At 37.9% G+C, this 19,688-nt stretch overlaps 1 protein-coding gene across 1 annotated transcript; it reads left to right on the top strand.

Moving 5' to 3' along the window:
* The first annotated feature begins 689 nt into the window (after window positions 1-689).
* LOC108666413 (exosome complex component RRP45) lies at window positions 690-14,077 on the top strand. Its single transcript, XM_018153290.2, has 8 exons — window positions 690-920; window positions 1,268-1,390; window positions 2,334-2,447; window positions 3,763-3,855; window positions 4,656-4,808; window positions 6,162-6,792; window positions 12,690-13,348; window positions 14,063-14,077. Exons 1-8 carry the CDS (start codon window positions 741-743, stop codon window positions 14,075-14,077), a joined length of 1,968 nt encoding a protein of 655 aa, XP_018008779.2. The 5' UTR covers window positions 690-740.
* The last annotated feature ends 5,611 nt before the right edge of the window (window positions 14,078-19,688 follow it).

The following is a 19,688-nucleotide window of genomic DNA, read 5'->3' as shown; positions in this document are numbered from 1 at the left end:
CGTAAATAAATTAATAGATGATTAAGTTGAGATGTTGGATTTCGACACATGAAAACTAATTCCGACACAACTTGAATTGGACACACACAGATCGTTCAAAGCTTTGTACAAAAATTGAAATTAACCAAATTAAAAGCCTAATAGCTGTTAATTAAAACGTAATTAAGTAGTGTTCAATATTCGTTCAATATTCCATAACATAAATCTCATTTTTAAGCCAACACCTGTTTGCAACTTCTTTGCAAGTGAAATTTTTTAATATGGCTAATATTTATTTTGCCACAGTTTTACGGATTTAAGCAGCGCCTCAGCGGTACTGCGGTATTTTTTAAAAATCTCGCTTTTCATACTTTTTTTCAGGGATTTTCTTAGAGGCAGTAAATATATGATTTCTTAATTTGCTTTATGATACATTGATGGCAAAAATGTTGAACCTTATGCTAGGTGCTATTTTTAGTTTTGCAATATTTTGTTTAGTTTTGCTGCTGCAACATTTTTACAAATTACAAAATGTGGGCAGTGGGATGGGATGACTGTCCCTGATTTACCCCACCTGTCTCTTATTACCCCCATTTGACTGTGCCCTCATGAAGTCATGATAGCAACATTATAATGAAATTTTCAAAATTCTAATCAACTTCTATTGCCTATAAAATAATTACTTGATGTAAATTTATTCTTTCTTTATCAGATTACTTTAGAGTCTAAATAATCATTAATTTATTTATTGTTGTGTAGTCATGTCGCTGCGCCTAGCACCATTAAGCAACACCGAGCGGGAGGCTGTGATAGCCTCTTTGGTGGCTGGAGTAAGGCTGGATGGCAGAGGACTGCTAGAGAATAGAGAAGTTTCCATACAATTTGGGAAAGATTTTGGCACATGTACTGTATCTCTGGGAGAAACGCGGGTGTTGGCAAAGGTAAGGTCTTTTAAAAATTAAAAAGTCCAGCCTATTGTTAGTATTGTTTTTAATGTTAGTTTATTGTTATGTATCCTGTCATATTAATTTAATTTTCACTTAAATCTCCATTTTGTGCTTGGATATAGGTATAAATATTAAGTAGGAGAGTATGTATATACATACATTTATGCTAACATGGATGTATCACATATGCTAACCTACAAGCAATATTCTTTTAATAAACATTTATCATACATACTCAAATACATGTATCCTAAATTCCCTCGTGATATTCCTACATGTTTACAAGCATAATAGTGACCAGAAAACATAAAATATGCCACTTCATGAGACAAATTTATCAGGTGTCATGTGAGGTGGTGGAGCCGCGCCCCTCTCGCCCCAATGAAGGCAAGATCCTCACCAGCGTTCACATCACCCCCATGGCTGGGCCCGAGTATGAGGCTGGACGCACCAATGATGCTCAGGTCTACCATCATTTCATCATGGGTCTATTTTAAATGAATATCTATAATTTTTTTGACACATTGAGTTTTATAATATTATAAATTTTCATCATGGGTCTATTTAAAATGAATATCTATCATTTTTTGTCACATTGAGTTTTATAATATTGTAAATTTTCATCATGGGTCTATTTAAAATGAATATCTATAATTTTTTGACACATTGAGTTTTATAATATTATAAATTTTTATCATGGGTCTATTTAAAATGAATATCTATAATTTATTCACACATTGAGTTTTATCATATTATAAATTGATTAACTTATGTACTGTGCTTATCAATACCACAGTCTGCATTATTATTAATGGTGTTGAAATTGTTTATAGGTATTTGTGTGCAATATTTATTTCTTAATATTTTGTATGATGTTTATGAATCATAATTAACATTATGATGATGATTGCTTAGGGCCCATTAATGTGCTGTCAGGATGCATTTTTCTATTAATGATTGCATATTTAATTAAGATACATTTGTAGAGATGAGTTGATGGTTGTTTCTTTGTATCACTGCAGTGTCAATATTTGGAGTTTCACATGAATATATCATTTTCCTGTCCTTTCCTAATGTGTTACATTTATTTATCTTGAAGTATTTTGAAATTAATAGCTGTATTATGTTAGGGAAGGAACAAAAATGTCAAAAATAATAATATCTTGAAAATATATAAATATATCATGTACATACCATGTTTAATGCTAGAGAAATCCAAACTTTTTGATATTTTTAGCGCATTTTCTCATTTATGAAAAAATGCACTATTGTGCTCACCTTGTCCATCTGTCTGTCCGTCCGTCCGTGACTTCACGTTTTCGTCGACGAGAAAATGCGCTCTCTGTCACTCACTGCAGTGAGTACTATATTTTTTGGATGTTGCTTAATACATTTTGAATGTTTCAGGATGAACTTCAGCAGCTCCTGGACAGCAACATCAAAGAGAGCAGATGTTTGGATGTTGAGGCTCTCTGCATCATGGCAGAGGAGAGCGTCTGGCAGCTGCGGGTTGATGTTACGGTGAGATTTTGTATGTGTTGTGTGGTGTGTTGAATGTTGCTGTATGTTGATGTTATGGTGATATGTTGTGTGGTGTGCTGAATGTTGCTGTGTGTTGATGTTGTGGTGATATGTTGTGTGGTGTGCTGAATGTTGCTGTGTGTTGATGTTGCTGAGATGGTAAAAATTTGCTGGCAAATATTAATTATTAAGTACTTATGAGTCATGTAGCAGTTAATAACATTTGATAATTTATGAGAGTATAGATAATATATACCTAACGGTAGGTAGTGCTGGGATTCGATTAAATGGATATTGGTTAATCGGCTGTAATTTTAACATATTATTTTACTGCTTTTGATGTTGAGAACAGATTTGAAATTGCAAAGAATTGCCATTTATTTTATTTTTAGTGACTTAATAATGAGGAATTTGCTCATCTGTTCTACTAAATTCCTGGCCTAATTTAAAGAAATTTTTCCACTGAATTTAATCTATCAGTTATTTTTAGCATGAAAACTTGTTAATTTTTCACTATTTATGTATTTTTTTTTCTTTAAAATTTCAAATGTAACTTTTCCTTTTCATCAAACTATATATTTTGTAGTTTGTTGAATCAGTGCCATCACTGGTGTGTTGAATTAATATGATCAACTACCGCATGAACTATTGCTGCTACTTTAACACTACTTTATAGTAGTTCTATTGTTCAGAGCAGTAATGAAGGACTAATAATTTGATAGTCCTATCTTATTATAGTTTTAAATATGCTGATTGATTGAATGTATTTTAAACACTTTATTTTTGTCAGTTAATCAAGTTGATGTATTCAAATGCTTCATTTTTGTCAACTGATTAACACTTTGACTCCGACTGCTTCATCTTGTACTATTATTTCATTTTTTATACCGTTTTCAAAAAGGGCCAGACGGTCATTTTTTCCGGACAAATTCCGTGATTTAGTTTTTCTCAATTTTTGTTGGCCGGCTAAAATTTATGATAGGGGTGCTTCCTAATTAAATTTTAAATACCGCAAAAAGAAAATAAATGGAATTTTTATAGCGAAACCTACAAATAAACTAGTATATATTGAGTTATTGTCTTTTTTGGCCTTTTTTGTTCTCGGATTATTTGGCCGATTTTAGGCAACCTGAATTCTGTACCACTAGGTACGTCCTGGAGAAATACATTTCGTGGTACGCATATGTAGGTACCACTTCGGAGTCAACGTGTTAAGTTGATGTATTTTAAACGCTTTATTTTTGTTGATGTATTTAAATGCTTTATTTTTGTCAGCTGATTAAGTTTATGTATTTAAACGCTTTATTTTTATCAGGTGTTGAATGCACGTGGCAACCTCGGCGACGCGTGTAACATGGCGGCCGTGGCGGCGCTCAAGCATTTCCATAGACCTGATGTTACTGTCCAGGTGATGTTACTTGTGATGTTACTGCTCAGGTGATGTTACTTGTGATGTTACTGCTCAGGTGATGTTACTGTCCAGGTGATGTTACTTGTGATGTTACTGTCCAGGTGATGTTACTGTCCAGGTGATGTTACTTGTGATGTTACTTGTGATGATACTTGTGATGATAAGGGATGTTACTGTCCAGGTGATGTTACTTGTGATGATACTTGTGATGATACTTGTGATGATACTTGTGATGATACTTGTGATGATAAGGGATGTTACTGTCCAGGTGATGTTACTTGTGATGATACTTGTGATGATAAGTGATGTTACTGTCCAGGTGATGTTACTTGTGATGATAAGTGATGTTACTGCCCAGGTCATGATACTTGCTGCCAGTGTCTAAGTCATGATACCCTTGTTACCATGACACATGGCGAGTAGCATGTATGGCTAGTATGTATACAATATCGAATATATGCAATACAATTGTATTGTATATATACAATATAGCATATATACAATATCGCAGTCCTATTAACCTTCATATAAGTTAAGGGACAAATAATAACGGTCGTTTTGACTGCCGCTATTAAATTTACCGCAGAAGGAAGCAACGATAAAAATTATGTGATCTCAGGAGAAGACATTTACAAGAGATAAAAAACACTAAATTATTGATTGTAATGTTGCCTTAATACTGAATTTTAATAATTTTAATAATATATACTGTAATTAGTAAATAATTTAATAATAAATAATATAATGATAAATGAATAAAAATAAATAATTGTTAACAATATTAATTATTATTGCAGGAGGACGGGCGCGTGACGATACACAACTTCACAGAGCGGGCGCCCGTGCCGACGTTCCTGAAGAAGATGCCCGTGTGCCTGACGTACGCCTTCTGTGCGCAGCCTGACGAGGAGCTCGTGGTCTTCTCAGACCCTACAGACCTCGAGGAGAGGGTCTGCTTTGTGGTCTTGCTTATAATAATGCTTACTTCCAGAGCTTGTGGTCTTCTCAGACCCTACAGACCTCGAGGAGAGGGTCTGCTTTGTGGTCTTGTTTATAATAATGCTTACGTCCAGAGCTCGTGGTCTTCTCTGACCCTACAGACCTCGAGGAGAGGGTCTGCTTTGTGGTCTTGTTTATAATAATGCTTACCTCCAGAGCTCGTGGTCTTCTCAGACCCTACAGACCTCGAGGAGAGGGTCTGCTTTGTGTTCTTGTTTATAATAATGTTCACCTCAGCCCTGCATTTGGTTGTTGTGGTTGTTAATCTTCTTGATTTTGTTCTTTTTTTTTCTTGTTATTTTTTGGTTGATATGTTTTTTCTAGTTATCTTCATGTTTTTCCTGTCGTAAATTTTCTCGCTCTTCCTGCTTTTTTATAAGGCTTTTTTATTTATACATTTCCATTTTTGATCTCCTTTCTCTTATTTTTTGATGTTGTTGGCCTTCTTACATTTGCTGTTCTTCATATTGCTTATTTGTTTTTGTATACTTTCTTGTAATTAGTGATATTCTTGTTCTTCCTGTTTTCCTTGTCCTTGTTTCATCTCCATTGATTTTCACCTTGTTGCTGTTGATGTTATTGATGTTGATGTTATTGATGTTGGTGTTGTCGATGTTGATGTCGTTGATGTTGTTATTGTTACGGCTTCGCTTATAACGCCTAATTTGTCGATGCTTGGCCAGCAACGTGTCTTAATATATCTGATTAAATATCATTGAGGCTATAAAGTTAAATCGTGCATTTCGGAAGGTATGATTACAAGTTACAATGCTTGGTCTTATCGTGTTTCTGGTGTGGTGGTATATATGTACGATACTGCTTTCTTGTGTGTATAATATAGTGTTCTAATATGGTAGTCGATATAATGATGATCACTTCAAACTTTAAGCTATTTCTATTTTATTAAATTTATACTGTGGCAGTTATTATTCCTTACAAAGTATTTCTGATCCCTTAAGCCACAGTTTAAGTTCTAGCCGTTTCTTAATAAAGATATTTTGGGATGTTATGCATGTAGTTATTTATAGGATTGCAGAACCACAAATCAATATCGTGGCTTTTGGCCTATGAAATTTATTTCCACATTTTTTCTAGAGCCATTTTCACTTGATTATTTTACTAGAAATATAATCGTCTTTTCAGCGCATTTTCTCATTTATGGAAAAAAGGCGCTATTGTGCTCGCCATGTCCGTCCGTCCGTCCGGGACTTCACGTACGGACGGACGAGAAAATGCGCTCTCTGTCACTCACTGCAGTGAGTACTGATCTAATTTTTTTATTCACACACAATTTATGTTTGCAGGTTGTCCTCGGCAGACTCGTTGTAGGCCTCAACCCGCATGGAGAAATTACTTCCATGAATTTCCCTGGTCTCGTTATGCTCGAGAAAAAACACATTCGCTTTTGCATCTCTAACGCGTTTCAACGCGCGCGCCAATGTGCTCAGCTACTCGAGAAATTAGTGAACGAGGACCTGGAACGTCGGAAATCTGGTGTTATGTCTCGAGGATTTGTGGGACAATTGAAATCGGATGAAATTATCCAACGGGAGTTGGTCGAAGCAAAAATTTCTGCTATGGATGTCATGTCTGATAAGCTACGACAAATGCGAGCCATGATGGATAACGTGGACATTAAACCTGATTTAGACGAGTTACCCTCGGACGATGAAAATGATGATGAAAGTAAGTATGACTCTAGTGACAGTGAATTTGGTGACGCGCCTACGAAATTAATACCAAAAAATAATGGAAAGGATCGCACTTCTGTGTCAAGTAATGGCAAGTTAGATAATTCTAAGTCCAGCGACACTGAAGCGACATCAAAGTCTAGTAAATCAAACAAAAATAAATCAAAGAGGAACTCCAAGGAAAAACAGGCAGTAGTTGACAGTGACAGTGAAGAGGATGTCAAAACCAATATTGATTTTGGGATTCTTTAATAAGAGAAGAATGAGGCAGGAGTTGGAAAAGTAATAAAGATTCACGATAAACTCTGTCTTTTAATGGCTCCTTAAATGGCTTATTCACAAAACCATAGAAAATCATTCATTCTTTGGCATTTACTATAAAAATCTCATCTCTTTAAACGGGTCTTAGCTTGCGAATACTCAAGCATTCTATTTTCAATGCTGCCTTGTATCTCTTGAAGTAAACTAGAGTTCATTTGTATTAACTATAACACTCATACTATGGCTCTGATTATTTCGCACATTTTTAGAATCGATTTGCGCGTTTCTAAAATCCCGGAATTTGAAGCAATTTATTCCGACAAGAATAATGCAGGTTAGGTTTGAAAGTTATGGTGTGAAGTTGCTCCATCAATTTTCTGGCTTCCTCCTATGAGCGGCCTGTTTATTTAATGGCCACATGTTCACCAGCGCTTCAGCTATTATGCTATCTCGAAGTTCAACTCAATGCTTAAAAGCACCAATGAGGTGGTGGGTGTCGCGAATTTCGTTCATTACCCATAAGAGACGGAAGGTCTCCAGGCCGCTGAAGTTTGCTAGAAGGAAACAGCGTTAACATCTCAAAGAGACGAAGTGACAATGAGGGACGTGTGATCAGCAACAAAAACAAATATTCTCGTACATAAGGTTTCCTACATGAGAAAGACAGGGAAGGGAAATGTAGGAAGTCCTGCCTATATAATAGCTCACCACAACTGAGATCCACGGTCAGACACCGCAAGTTCTGTGGGGAATGATGCGCCGAGAAACGCGGAATCCCATAGGACTTCTGACGAGCACTGACACGCGTCGGAAGACCCTCAGGTTTCAGCGTTTGTTAGGCCGTAGGCCTGACGCCGATTCTTAACGTTGCAGAACAAGAACATCCACAGCTTGTTGCTGGCTTGAACTAGCAAGGTTCTGTCTCATTTCCTCGCCTCATGAGAGGAAATGAGCTGCCGGTAAATACGTATAACTTGTGGGAGGATACAAAATTAAAATCATGACAAGGGGAATTACGAAAGTTGCAGAGTGTTTGAGTGAAGCTTTGATTCAATGTTTTCTGAAACTCCTTAAGATAGATTGCACAGCACATGATCGCATGATAACTGGCAATACAATTTTCGGAAAAGTAGCGAGATAATATTATGTAATTCAACAAATTTAAAAGAAAGTTAATTTTTTTCGCACGTCAATAGACACGTTGTTCAAACGACTTACGTCATAGAGCTCATGAAACGAAAAGTAATGGTTTTTATCAATAGCTTACTGTTACAATAAGGGATGAAAATTATTTAAAAAATACGAAGCCAATATAAAACTTATCCTAAAGCCTAAAATACACCTCCAGACGAAGAAGAAGCTCATAAGTTTTTTCAAATCACGAGACGGAGTAACGACTGACGGTTTTCAGCTGTCCAGTGTTGCAATAGATGCAGTGCAAGGGTGCGTTAGTTAGGGCAGTGTACCTGGCGCAACGTTGATTAGTGTTGTTAGCTGCTTGCGGTTGTATGTAGTACCCGACTGTTTACGAACTAATTGCTGCATCCGGGTGTAACGTTCGACATAATTGAGTGTTGAACTGAAGAAATTGCCGACAGATATATTCCAAATACCGTTTAACATCATTACGTAAGTTTATCGCTGTAAATAGTGAGCTAGATATGCCCTAATAATACTCCAATACTGTGGACTGTGGTTTGTTCGAAATTAATTTGTAACTCTATTACAATTTTTCTAGTGACTTTCTTCGTATGGAAATTATAACTCCTGTAATCTATATTGAAAAAAAAAACAATACAAAAGTTATTATAAACTTCCGTGCTTTGAAAATTAAGTCTTGAACGTTCTTAATTTGTGACAATTTGTACAGCTTCCATTAATGCCCACCGGCGCTGCCCAACGCAACTGTTGTCTCGGCATGCGAGGTTGCGAAACAAGTGCAGTGCCAACCTAACTCAACTGTCCGTAGCTCTCGTTGCCCTCCTTTAGTTTAGGAACGTATAGTACCATTGGCTGAGACCTGAGAGTAATGTATTGTAAATTGCTTAAATGGTAAGAGGAAATCGTATCTATTGCCTAATTGTGTCTCTATTGTTAGCTTTGCACTGAATATTTAACACTCAATGTCAATGTAAACGAATGAAAAAGACTAGAAATTGAGGCCTCAAACAGTGCCATTGCGGCATTGAACATTTTTTGGCATATTTCTTTTGAAGTTTTTAAAAGATTCTATTCAAATTATTCACTCGCTGGTTTCTAGAAAATATATGGAATAGACGATTTGAAAAAATTATATTCGTAGTATGTTTTCCATTGAACGATGAACTATCATGTTGAATTGTTGATCGAACGTACTCGTGATTTGATACACGATCCACATGTAACATGAGCGGCGATTCCCGGCGAACAACCAACGTGCTGCTTATATGACGTGACAATCAACTTTAAAACTTATTATTAAATTACTAAAGCTGCACCAATTAAATTTCCGAACTCACTGAAATGGAAAAAATACGTATACCATGATTTATTGACGGAGATATTCATTCGAAGATTTTAATCGCTCACATAGTAGAAAATTTACGTTGTCAATGTGTGCGATTCTACGTTACGTTATCCCCTAATACTAAATCATGAATTTGCGTTACTCTGACATTTTTGAATGTCAATGTTAACAATTAGCTTCACTTTTTTTAGTTGGATTAATTTTAACATTAAAAAATTAAGCCTAATCTCTAGGTTTAAGTAGTTATGCAGCATTTAGGTTTGAGTTAGGTTACAATATTGACGAAAGTAATGATCAAGATTAAGCAATTGCAGCTAATGCGTTTGGTAGACGGTGGCAGAGTTGCACGCTGCGGTCGATACGTAGCTTCGGCAAGAATTTATTGATTGAGAGAAAACACCACTACACTGTACCTGAGACTAGCATGTAAACTGACACTGCACCTGAGACTAGCATGTATACTGACACTGCACCTGAGACTAGCATGTATACTGACCCTGCACCTGAGACTAGCATGTATACTGATGCACTGCACCTGAGACTAGCATGTATACTGACACGCTGCACCTGAGACTAGCATGTATACTGACACTGCACCTAAGACTAGCATGTATACTGACACTCTGCACCTGCGACTAGCATGTATACTGACACTGCACCTAAGACTAGCATGTATACTGACACTCTGCACCTGCGACTAGCATGTATACTGACACACTGCACCTGAGACTAGCATGTATTCTGACGCACTGCACCTGAGACTAGCATGTATACTGACACGCTGCACCTGCGACTAGCATGTATACTGACACGCTGCACCTGAGACTAGCATGTATACTGACGCACTGCACCTGCGACTAGCATGTATACTGACACACTGCACCTGAGACTAGCATGTATTCTGACGCACTGCACCTGAGACTAGCATGTATACTGACACACTGCACCTGAGACTAGCATGTATACTGACACTGCACCTGAGACTAGCATGTATACTGACGCACTGCACCTGCGACTAGCATGTATACTGACGCACTGCACCTGCGACTAGCATGTATACTGACACACTGCACCTGAGACTAGCATGTACACTGACACGCTGGGGAGTAGCATGTATGCTAAAATTTTATTCATTTCTCCTATGCTTACAATGTTTACCGATGCATATTAAAGTGAACAGAAATTAATTTTTCGTTGTTTAAATATTTTACATCTTTTTCTTTCAATATTTTCAAGTCCATCAACAGGAATGCAAAAATTTTGAATCGAGTGTGAAATTTCAAAAGTGTTCACGTTAAAACGGCACGTGAATTGAATCCTGTCAACAAATAATAACACTTTGACCTTAATAACATCACGAAGTACACTCCATAAAAGCATTGGCATTTGACAAATATTTGTTGAAATACTTATTGTTTAGTTGGCTTATTTCGGCCGCTGTATTCCAGATCACGAAGCTCTTGGCTGTCCATACTCCTCCACAGCATTGCTGCTCAGTGCGCGTCGGGATGCGGGGGAGAGCGTTGTCCGTAGAGTTTCGCTCCCGTGCCATCAATTCCGTCGTACGTTTAATCTTCTGGTTTCTCCGTAAAGAAGAATCAATCACTGTGCATTATGGTTTTGTAATACAAATTGAGTGTTTGTATGATGCAATAAACAAAAGTTACCAATGTGTTTTTGATGACACCAAAATATCTTCGGAAAAGACTCGGTCTGTCCGGCACTCGAAGTGACGGTTTTGCTGCCGTGCTTCGCTTGGACATTTTTTTCAAAACTCATCTTTGTCTTTTCGCGTACTTGTGCTTATTTTATTCAGAACATCAAATATGTAGATAAAAGTGTGGTTTATTCTCACGATAAAAAGAGTGATGGGACGACAGGTGATGTTATTTTAGGAGCTCTAGTTGCCATGAGAAGATAAGTCAATACGCTGCTCTCTATAGGTCACGCGTGCCGGGCTGTGGGTGTCGTGCGCTAGCAACACGCGGCAGTGAAAACCCCGGTGATATATTAAAAAAATATAACTCAGTACTCACTGCAGTGAGTGACAGAGAGCGCATTTTATCGTCGACGAAAACGTGAAGTCACGGACGGACGGACATGGCGAGCACAATAGTGCATTTTTTCCATAAATGAGAAAATGCGCTAAAAAGTGCATTACAGTACATTGATAGTTTGCGATGATGGTGTCGGATGATGGTTTTAACGCAAGATGGTTCTGAGATACGATGGTTCTGAGGTACGATGGTTCTGAGGTACGATGGTTCTAAGATACGATGGTAGGTTATAGTGAGATACGATGGTAGGTAGTGAGATACGATGGTGGTGAGATACGATGCTTCTGAGATGCGATGGCTCTGAGATACGATGGTTCTGAGATAAGATGTTGAGACACGATAGTTCTGAGATACGATGGTTCCTAGATACGATGGTTCCCAGTACCTGAAGCTAAGCTCGTATAACGGTACCGGGATGCACGGTATTCCCCATACGCCAGTCGATCGGGAATGGGAATGGCAGCCTCATGGCGCCCTCGACGCTCATGGGAATTGGCGGAAAGTGTAATTCCAGTAATCGATTTGTCGTTCATGATTGGCAGTAAGTGCCTGGAATGAGAATGGGTAAATAGGGACCAATTGGTAGGTTGCTTCGGTTTTTTCTTTATTCTACTTTTTCTTCAGCTTTATCTTTCATGTAACTCTCTGTCATCGTACTGATACCTTATCTTAATGTTTTTTAATTAATATAGTACATCGTACCTTCAAGTATATGTCTGTTAAATAGTACGAATCCTATTTTATCGCACTAGTCTTTCTTCATTAGAGCGCTAGTATCCTAGTCAGTGTTTCGGCATATCCAAACCACTTATATATCCTCGACGTCAAAGTGAGATAGTTCACAATTTGAAGAAATTTTACGGACGTTTCATATTAATTATTGTCAACTTGATCAGTTACTTGTGATTCGCATTTTCATATTTTTCTAAATTATTCATTTCCATGTGCAGAATTATGTTAGGCTAGACCAAACATGATCAAATGAAGGCCAGGCTGTAATCTAATAAGGTGAAGTTTTATACCGGCCATATTTTAGGTAGTAGTTTATATAATAAAAATCATGAAAATAATTGAAGCGGTGAAAGACAATCCTATAACTGAAGCTCAACATTTTATGTGATCCAATTCACGTTATTTATTATCAACCAATTTAGGATTGATGAAGTTTAAGTCTTGAAAATCCTCGCAATAAAATAAATTTAATATAATAGATGAAGAATCATCGTGCGAATGCAATATATTCTTGTAAATCAACTGGAGATGGTGGCAAATCTAATCCAACCTATGTGCCTAAATCTAACCGTATACAACCATAAGAAAAGATGACATCCCGCCCGATGAACACCGGTATTGAAGGAATAAATTCAACGAATAGTCACGATGGTTTACTGAACAGTGACGGTGATCTCGTTGTGTCTAATGACAAGAGTGAACCTGAGAACATCTATGAGGATATGACACCAAGTTCACAGGGGCCCGAGCGACCAGATCTGACGAGCAAAGTGCGGAAACATGGAGTTGCATCTTTTGAATCCTCTGGTAAACCTACGCGTGGGGAATTTGCACCCAGTGCCGTTAATGGGGATAACGACGGTGAACAAGCCGAATCTGAACTCATATCGAAAGATATGAAAATGAAATCTTATCCATCGCGCGAGAAACGCGAATCATCTTCTTCCTTGCTAGACAGTATTGACTTGGAAGCCATAAAGAAATCTGGAAACGAAGTTTTATCCCATGTGGTCGAAGGAATCATTAGTTCTTGTGAGCCTATGGATGACCTAAGTGGTGATCCACTGTCCAATTCGATGATAGTTGGCACTTCGCCAGGTTTAGCCGCCACTAACCTGGAAACCATCCGAGAGGGAGAAGTACTCGACATACCCGAAGACTCTACCATCCCCTTGAGCTCTTCGCCACCAGCCACGGTGTCGCCTGCCGTGGGCGGAGCTTCGTTCTTCTTCAGTGACAACATCGTGAGTACACAGTTTTTTATTTATTTATATTTAGATTGAATGTTGATCATGTGTTATCCAATGTTATTCGCAATAATTCGTGAGCTAAAATTATTACGATTTTCGAAAAAATTGTGCATTTTTAAATGAAATTGAGGACTTTAATAAAATGAATTTAATAAAAGGGTTTAATAAAATGAATGTGCAGTCATTTTATTACGAGAGATCATACAACATATTACTATAACGACGTAACTGATGGTGGCGATGGTTGAAAATTTAATTCGTTGAACTTGCTTGGGGTTTAGCAATCATGCTCCAGCAGTTGAATTAAGTTGATTCGAAAGTAAAGCTTGCAAGTAGATTTCCTCATCAAAATTAGTAGCAGTAAGCTAAGAAGTCAAGACAGAAAAACGGAAAACTCTGGTCCGCAAATATGATACGAAAGCGATTTACATACATACCAAAAATGTGAATCTGCTTAAAAGAATGTAAATACCATATATTATCAGATGGTGTTTACTGATTAGCATGCCTCGAGCGTGGCTGGCTTGGCAACCGCGTGAGGCGTACGTAAACTGAATCCAAATTTTATTTTGAAAGCTGTACCTACCCTAATTAAGCAGAAAACAATCTGACACAACAATAAAATTGTTTATTGTTTATACAATATGAAACCTTGTCGGACTGCATAGGCAGGACTGGATATGATTGTAACGTTGTAAATTTGTGCAGCCTGACCAAGATTGAGCCTCAAGCAGATGAATTTTCAAAGCATATTTGAATATTAATTAAACTTGTCGCAATAGGCCATGAAAATGTCTCATTGATTTTGCTCAGAACGATCGCGATTTTACCCGCGGGCCCATGGTGAAAAAAATATAACTCAATACTCACTGCGGTGACTGACAGAGAGCGCATTTTCTCGTTGCCTATAGTATCATGGATAGTATAGGCAACGTGAAGTCACAGACGGACGGACGGACGGACAGACAGACAGACAGACGGAGGGATGGACTTACGGACAGACAGACAGACGGACGGATGGACTTACGGACGAATGGACTTACGGACGAATGGACTTACGGACGAATGGACTTACGGACGGATGGACTTACGGACGGACGGACAGACGGACGTACGGACGGATGGACCGAAGGACATGACGAGCACAATAGCGCCTTTTTTCCATAAATGAGATATGCATGCGCTGAAAACTCCGAGCGAGCTGCGTCACTTTAATGTATAATTGAGAGATACAAATTGTTTATGGTATTTCTACACCTGAGGACCATATACCCATAGATTTACATTTTTTTAAGCGAGTTCTCTAAATAATTTATCTGAACGTCAACGCGTAAATATTTTCTGTTTCAAAATATTCTACATTTTTTTCTCTTGATAGATTTATCTACCGAATTTTATTTTGGGCCTCATATATGTATATTTTACACGATATTTCAGCTCCTATTTCTCTATTCAATAGAATTTGAGGCATTAAAGCATTTTAGATGAGATGACTATAGATCGAGTTAAGCCGCTAAGTTAACTGCTTTGCCTTATTTCATTGCCCTGCAAGGCCTTATTTTCGTATAGTTATATTTTCTGACGAAACTGTTTAAGCTCATTTTCGTGTATTTGGCTACGAACGAACGCATATCAGTTTTTTTTCTTTTTCTCACCTGAATTTATTTATTTTATCGAATATTTTACAATTTTCTCATATATTTACCAATTTCATCACCTGAATTTACCCATTTTCTCACCTAAATTTCCAAATTTTCTCGCCTGATTTCACCGATTTTTTTCCCCTGATTTATCAGATTTTTTGCTTGATTCACCAATTTCCTCGCCTGATTCACCAATTTCCTTGCCTGACTCACCAATTTTTTCACCTGATTCGCCAATTTTCTCGCCTGATTACTCGCCTGATTCACCGATTTTCTTGCCTCATTCACCAATTTTCTCCCCTGACTCACCAACTTTCTCGCCTGATTCACCAATTTCCTCGCCTATATATAATTCACCAATTTTCTCGCCTGACTCATCAATTGTCTCGCCTGACTCACCAATTGTCTCGCCTGACTCACCAATTGTCTCGCCTGACTCACCAATTGTCTCGCCTGACTCACCAATTGTCTCGCCTGACTCACCAATTGCCTCGCCTAACTCACCAATTTTCTCGCCTGACTCACCAATTTTCTCGCCTGACTCGCCAATTTTCTCGCCAATTTTTTCGCCTGACTCACCAATTTTCTCGCCTGACTCACCAATTTCCTCGCCTGATTTACCGATTTTCTCGCCTGCTTTGCCAATTTGAAGCTCGTTGACGAAGCGTATTGAAGCCTCGTCAAGCTGTGTACCAAACACCAACAGTTTCTTGATAGGCTTCTGTTTTGTATCGCAATACAATATTTATAATATAACACAATGTACAGTACTTAGGTATATATAATACAACGTACAATATTGCGGAACCTTTTCTCAGCTTACGCGAATATTGCACGGACATAATTGAGATGCCTTTATTTTAGACTGTGTTATTGTTTAATATGATATCTTTATTGTTGACTGTTATTGTTTAATATGATAGGTACCTTTATTGTTGACTGTGTTATTGTTTAATATGATATCTTTATTGTTGACTGTGTTATTGTTTAATATGATATCTTTATTGTTCTCGTGTCCTGCTTGCCACGACACGCTCACCTTCATTGTTCAGCTTCTGAGAACTTTAACTCTCCTATATTGTATGGTGAATGACCTGAGTCATGAATGACTGTGAATACATGCGTGCATGAATGAGCCTCGAATAAACGCTGAGATGCAGGTTTTTAAATAAATGTATATGGACAGCTTTTTTAATAAAAATGTATTATTCTCACAGCTATCATATGTTTTATTACACGTGATTATTCAAGATTTTTGCCTGATATCGAAGTATCCGTTCGAAAAACGTTTTTATACACAATGTACGTCAAGTTTTTATCTAAGGAGTACCTGATTCATTTTCTTCGTTGCTTTATTTGGTGAGCATCAGTGAAAGATGAATAAATAAGCAATAAAATATTTATAACATGTATGACAAGGGCGATTGTTGCATCGAACTTGAGTCGCTTTTGCAATTGAAGCGCAGCCAATTAACAAACAAGTTTCTAATACTCGGTATGATTCTTTGTATTTTAATACCAGCTTATGTTGCAATTTGTTGTGTTTGAATGACACAAAACATGTCAACGTTTTTAAAAACTTTCTCGATAGATTTATCCATATTTACCTATCCAGTTTTCAACTATATATACATATTACATTTGCCTAACCAGTTTTCACCTATATGCATGTATATATTAAAAGTTATATATACCGTACTCATATTTATCTAAATATCACAATCACCGAAAAAATATTGTACTTATTTAACACATATGTATGTAACAACGTAATTATTTATTCATAATATACGTTCCAGCGCACACGTCACTTCTGTGTGAAATAACCAGTCCAAATAACCGAGCACTTTCTGCCCTCGTGTGGGTTATCTGGACCCACTTGGCTCTATTAAAGGCGTACGCGAATTAAAAGTATCATAATTCTGACAATATGAGCCACCAATTTTTCTGGGTGACGCTGTCAGCCTTTCCTGGAACTGACAGCACTTCCGGCCGGCGACAGTTCCTGGAAATCACCCATGCCCTGGACGGCGATGATCGGCAGCGGTACGATTATTTTCTTTACTTGTTCGGTATTTTTTTTATGATGATTATCGTGGCAATTTTGACTTGCACTGAAATGGCCCAATGCCGTTGGCCTCGTAGCATAATTTTTTATGTTATTTTTTTTCAATATCCGCCCTAGAGATGCTACATCTCGTTTCTTGTCATGTTTCTGCCAATGATGCTTATCAAATTACTGCATACTTTTTTGAACAATTATTTAAAACAACGTGCAAGATTTATTAAATTACTTACGATACAGTTTATGTTATGAAGCATTTTCACTGGGTGAATTTTTTTTTCAACTTAAAACAAATTATCCACCCCTGAGACTACCTCGAGTTCATTCATGTTCGTGGTAAATTATTTTGAAATTTATTTCAACTTTTTATCGATTTATAAACTTCTTAAACATTTTAATTAATCTCGAAATATTAAAATAATAGAAAATTTCTACTAGCAATGAGGTTTTTTCTCGAAATGCTCCCTACGGCGGGCCAGTGTAGACCGTCCCTACAGCGGGCCAGTGTAGACCGTCCCTACGGCGGGCCAGTGTAGACCGTCCCTACAGCGGGCCAGTGTAGACCGTCCCTACGGCGGGCCAGTGTAGACCCTGTCTCTTATACACATCTAGATGTGTATAAGAGACAGCATGTATACTGACACACTGCACCTGAGACTAGCATGTATACTGACNGATAATCACCTCACACCAGGATAATCACCTCACACCAGGATAATCACCCCACCCCCGGATAATCACCTCACCCCCGGATAATCACCTCACCCCCGGATAATCACCTCACCCCCCGGATAATCACCCAGGCCCAGCTGGCGCGGCCCCGCGGGCATAGCCAAATTGCAGTTTTCGTTGTTGCAGCCGCGGTAAATTACCCAGCTGAGAATTATAGCCGTCTTAAAGCCGGCCGACGAATCACCGGCTATTTTTCCCAGTAAAATATAAAGGTAAGGAACAAAAACATGATGGCTGCTGGGCCTCTAGCTCTGTATGGTATGGTTCAGGTTATTAGAATACCTAAGCCTGTATCGCGTCATTTACAAACCGCAATGTCGTGTTCTGGATTGTTGAAAAATTCACATTTTTGGTGCGTTCAGGTCCTGGAATTTGCAATTAAAGTGAAATACTGCTGGAAAAGTATTCTTATTTCTTCATACTTTTCGCTATAATTTGTACCTTGCGGTATTTGAGTGTAACTCGTGTGAATTACGCTAAGCCCGATTTATTTTATTCAATACACTAACCTACATTTTGCACTACATTCTCGTATATAAATAACTAATTTTAATTGGTTATCGTCATGAAGAAGTAATGGTGGTAAAAACTGTTTAGAATTTATCGAAAGTTCTTTACAAAAATATACATATTAATCATGGCGTTATCATTCATCAGATACTGGATGATAGAAGGATTGATGATAAATTGTTGCCTTATCATTCATCAGAAATCATTGCTACTGTGATGATTCTAGCAGACCATGTAGACCCTGATGGCATGTGAGCGCAGAGTTCATCGTCGCGTTGTTTATTACGTATTTGTTGTGGTCAACCGCGACGCCAGTGCCGCCTCGGCTGTGGTGAGGGGAGGTGTGGGTAGCTGCGCTCCTGACAGCGAACCCTGAAACTTGCGAGATATTTGAGAATTTTATGCTTTGAACCTTTCAGGAAATGACAAATTTAATTATTGGGCTCTGAAAAATATTTTTTATTTTTTGGCAGTTTTTAATGACCTAATTTAATTTAGTGCCTTGAGGGTGATTTTGAAACTTTATTTCGTGTAGTTTTTATATTCATGCGCATTCACTTTAATTTCGTCCAATCGAAAATATGTAAATACAGCAATTGTGTTTCTTTGAAAATTTAGATTTTGTTGAGTTTATTCCTTATTCTATTATTAAGGATACGTCAAAATAAATTCAAATACTCGAAATGAAGTAGATGAATATACCTGATTAATCAAGGAGAATGTTTTATTTTAATTCTATGTTATCGGTAAAAATAATACCGACAATTTCGTTATTTAAAACTCAATTATTTAATTTATTGCTGAGGCCATCGAAAATAAATGCTTCAATGTGCATAGCATAACAAAATTAAATTACTAATAGTTCACGCTGCACGCATCACAGTTTGTATTACTGTACAACGCATTTGTGTACACGACTTCACATTTGACCATCTTAAAATGTTGATAAAAATTTTATTGTGAAATAATCACATGAATAATGGATTTAATGTTTAAATGGTTCATATAATGGGGCCCATTGGCATGATGGGGTCCATTTGCATGATGGGGTCCATTGGCATGATGGGGCCCATTGGCATGATGGGGCTCATTGTCATGATGGTGCTCATTGTCATGATGGTGCATATTGGCATGATGGGGCCCATTGGCATGATGGGGCCCATTGGCATGATGGGGCCCATTGGCATGATGGGGCCCATTGGCATGATAGGGCCCACTGGCACGATGGGGCCCATTGGCATGATGGGGCCCATTGGCATGATGGGGCCCATTGGCATGATGGGGCCCACTGGCACGATGGGGCCCACTGGCATGATGGGGTTCATTGTCATGATGGGGCCCATTGGCATGATGGGGCTCATTGTCATGATGGTGCCCATTGGCA

Source organism: Hyalella azteca, unplaced genomic scaffold (genome assembly GCF_000764305.2).
Source record: "Hyalella azteca isolate HAZT.00-mixed unplaced genomic scaffold, Hazt_2.0.2 contig16599, whole genome shotgun sequence".
Lineage (NCBI taxonomy): Eukaryota > Metazoa > Arthropoda > Malacostraca > Amphipoda > Hyalellidae > Hyalella > Hyalella azteca.
Note: the sequence above shows the minus strand (reverse complement) of the source record. Positions and strands in the feature narration are given on the sequence as shown.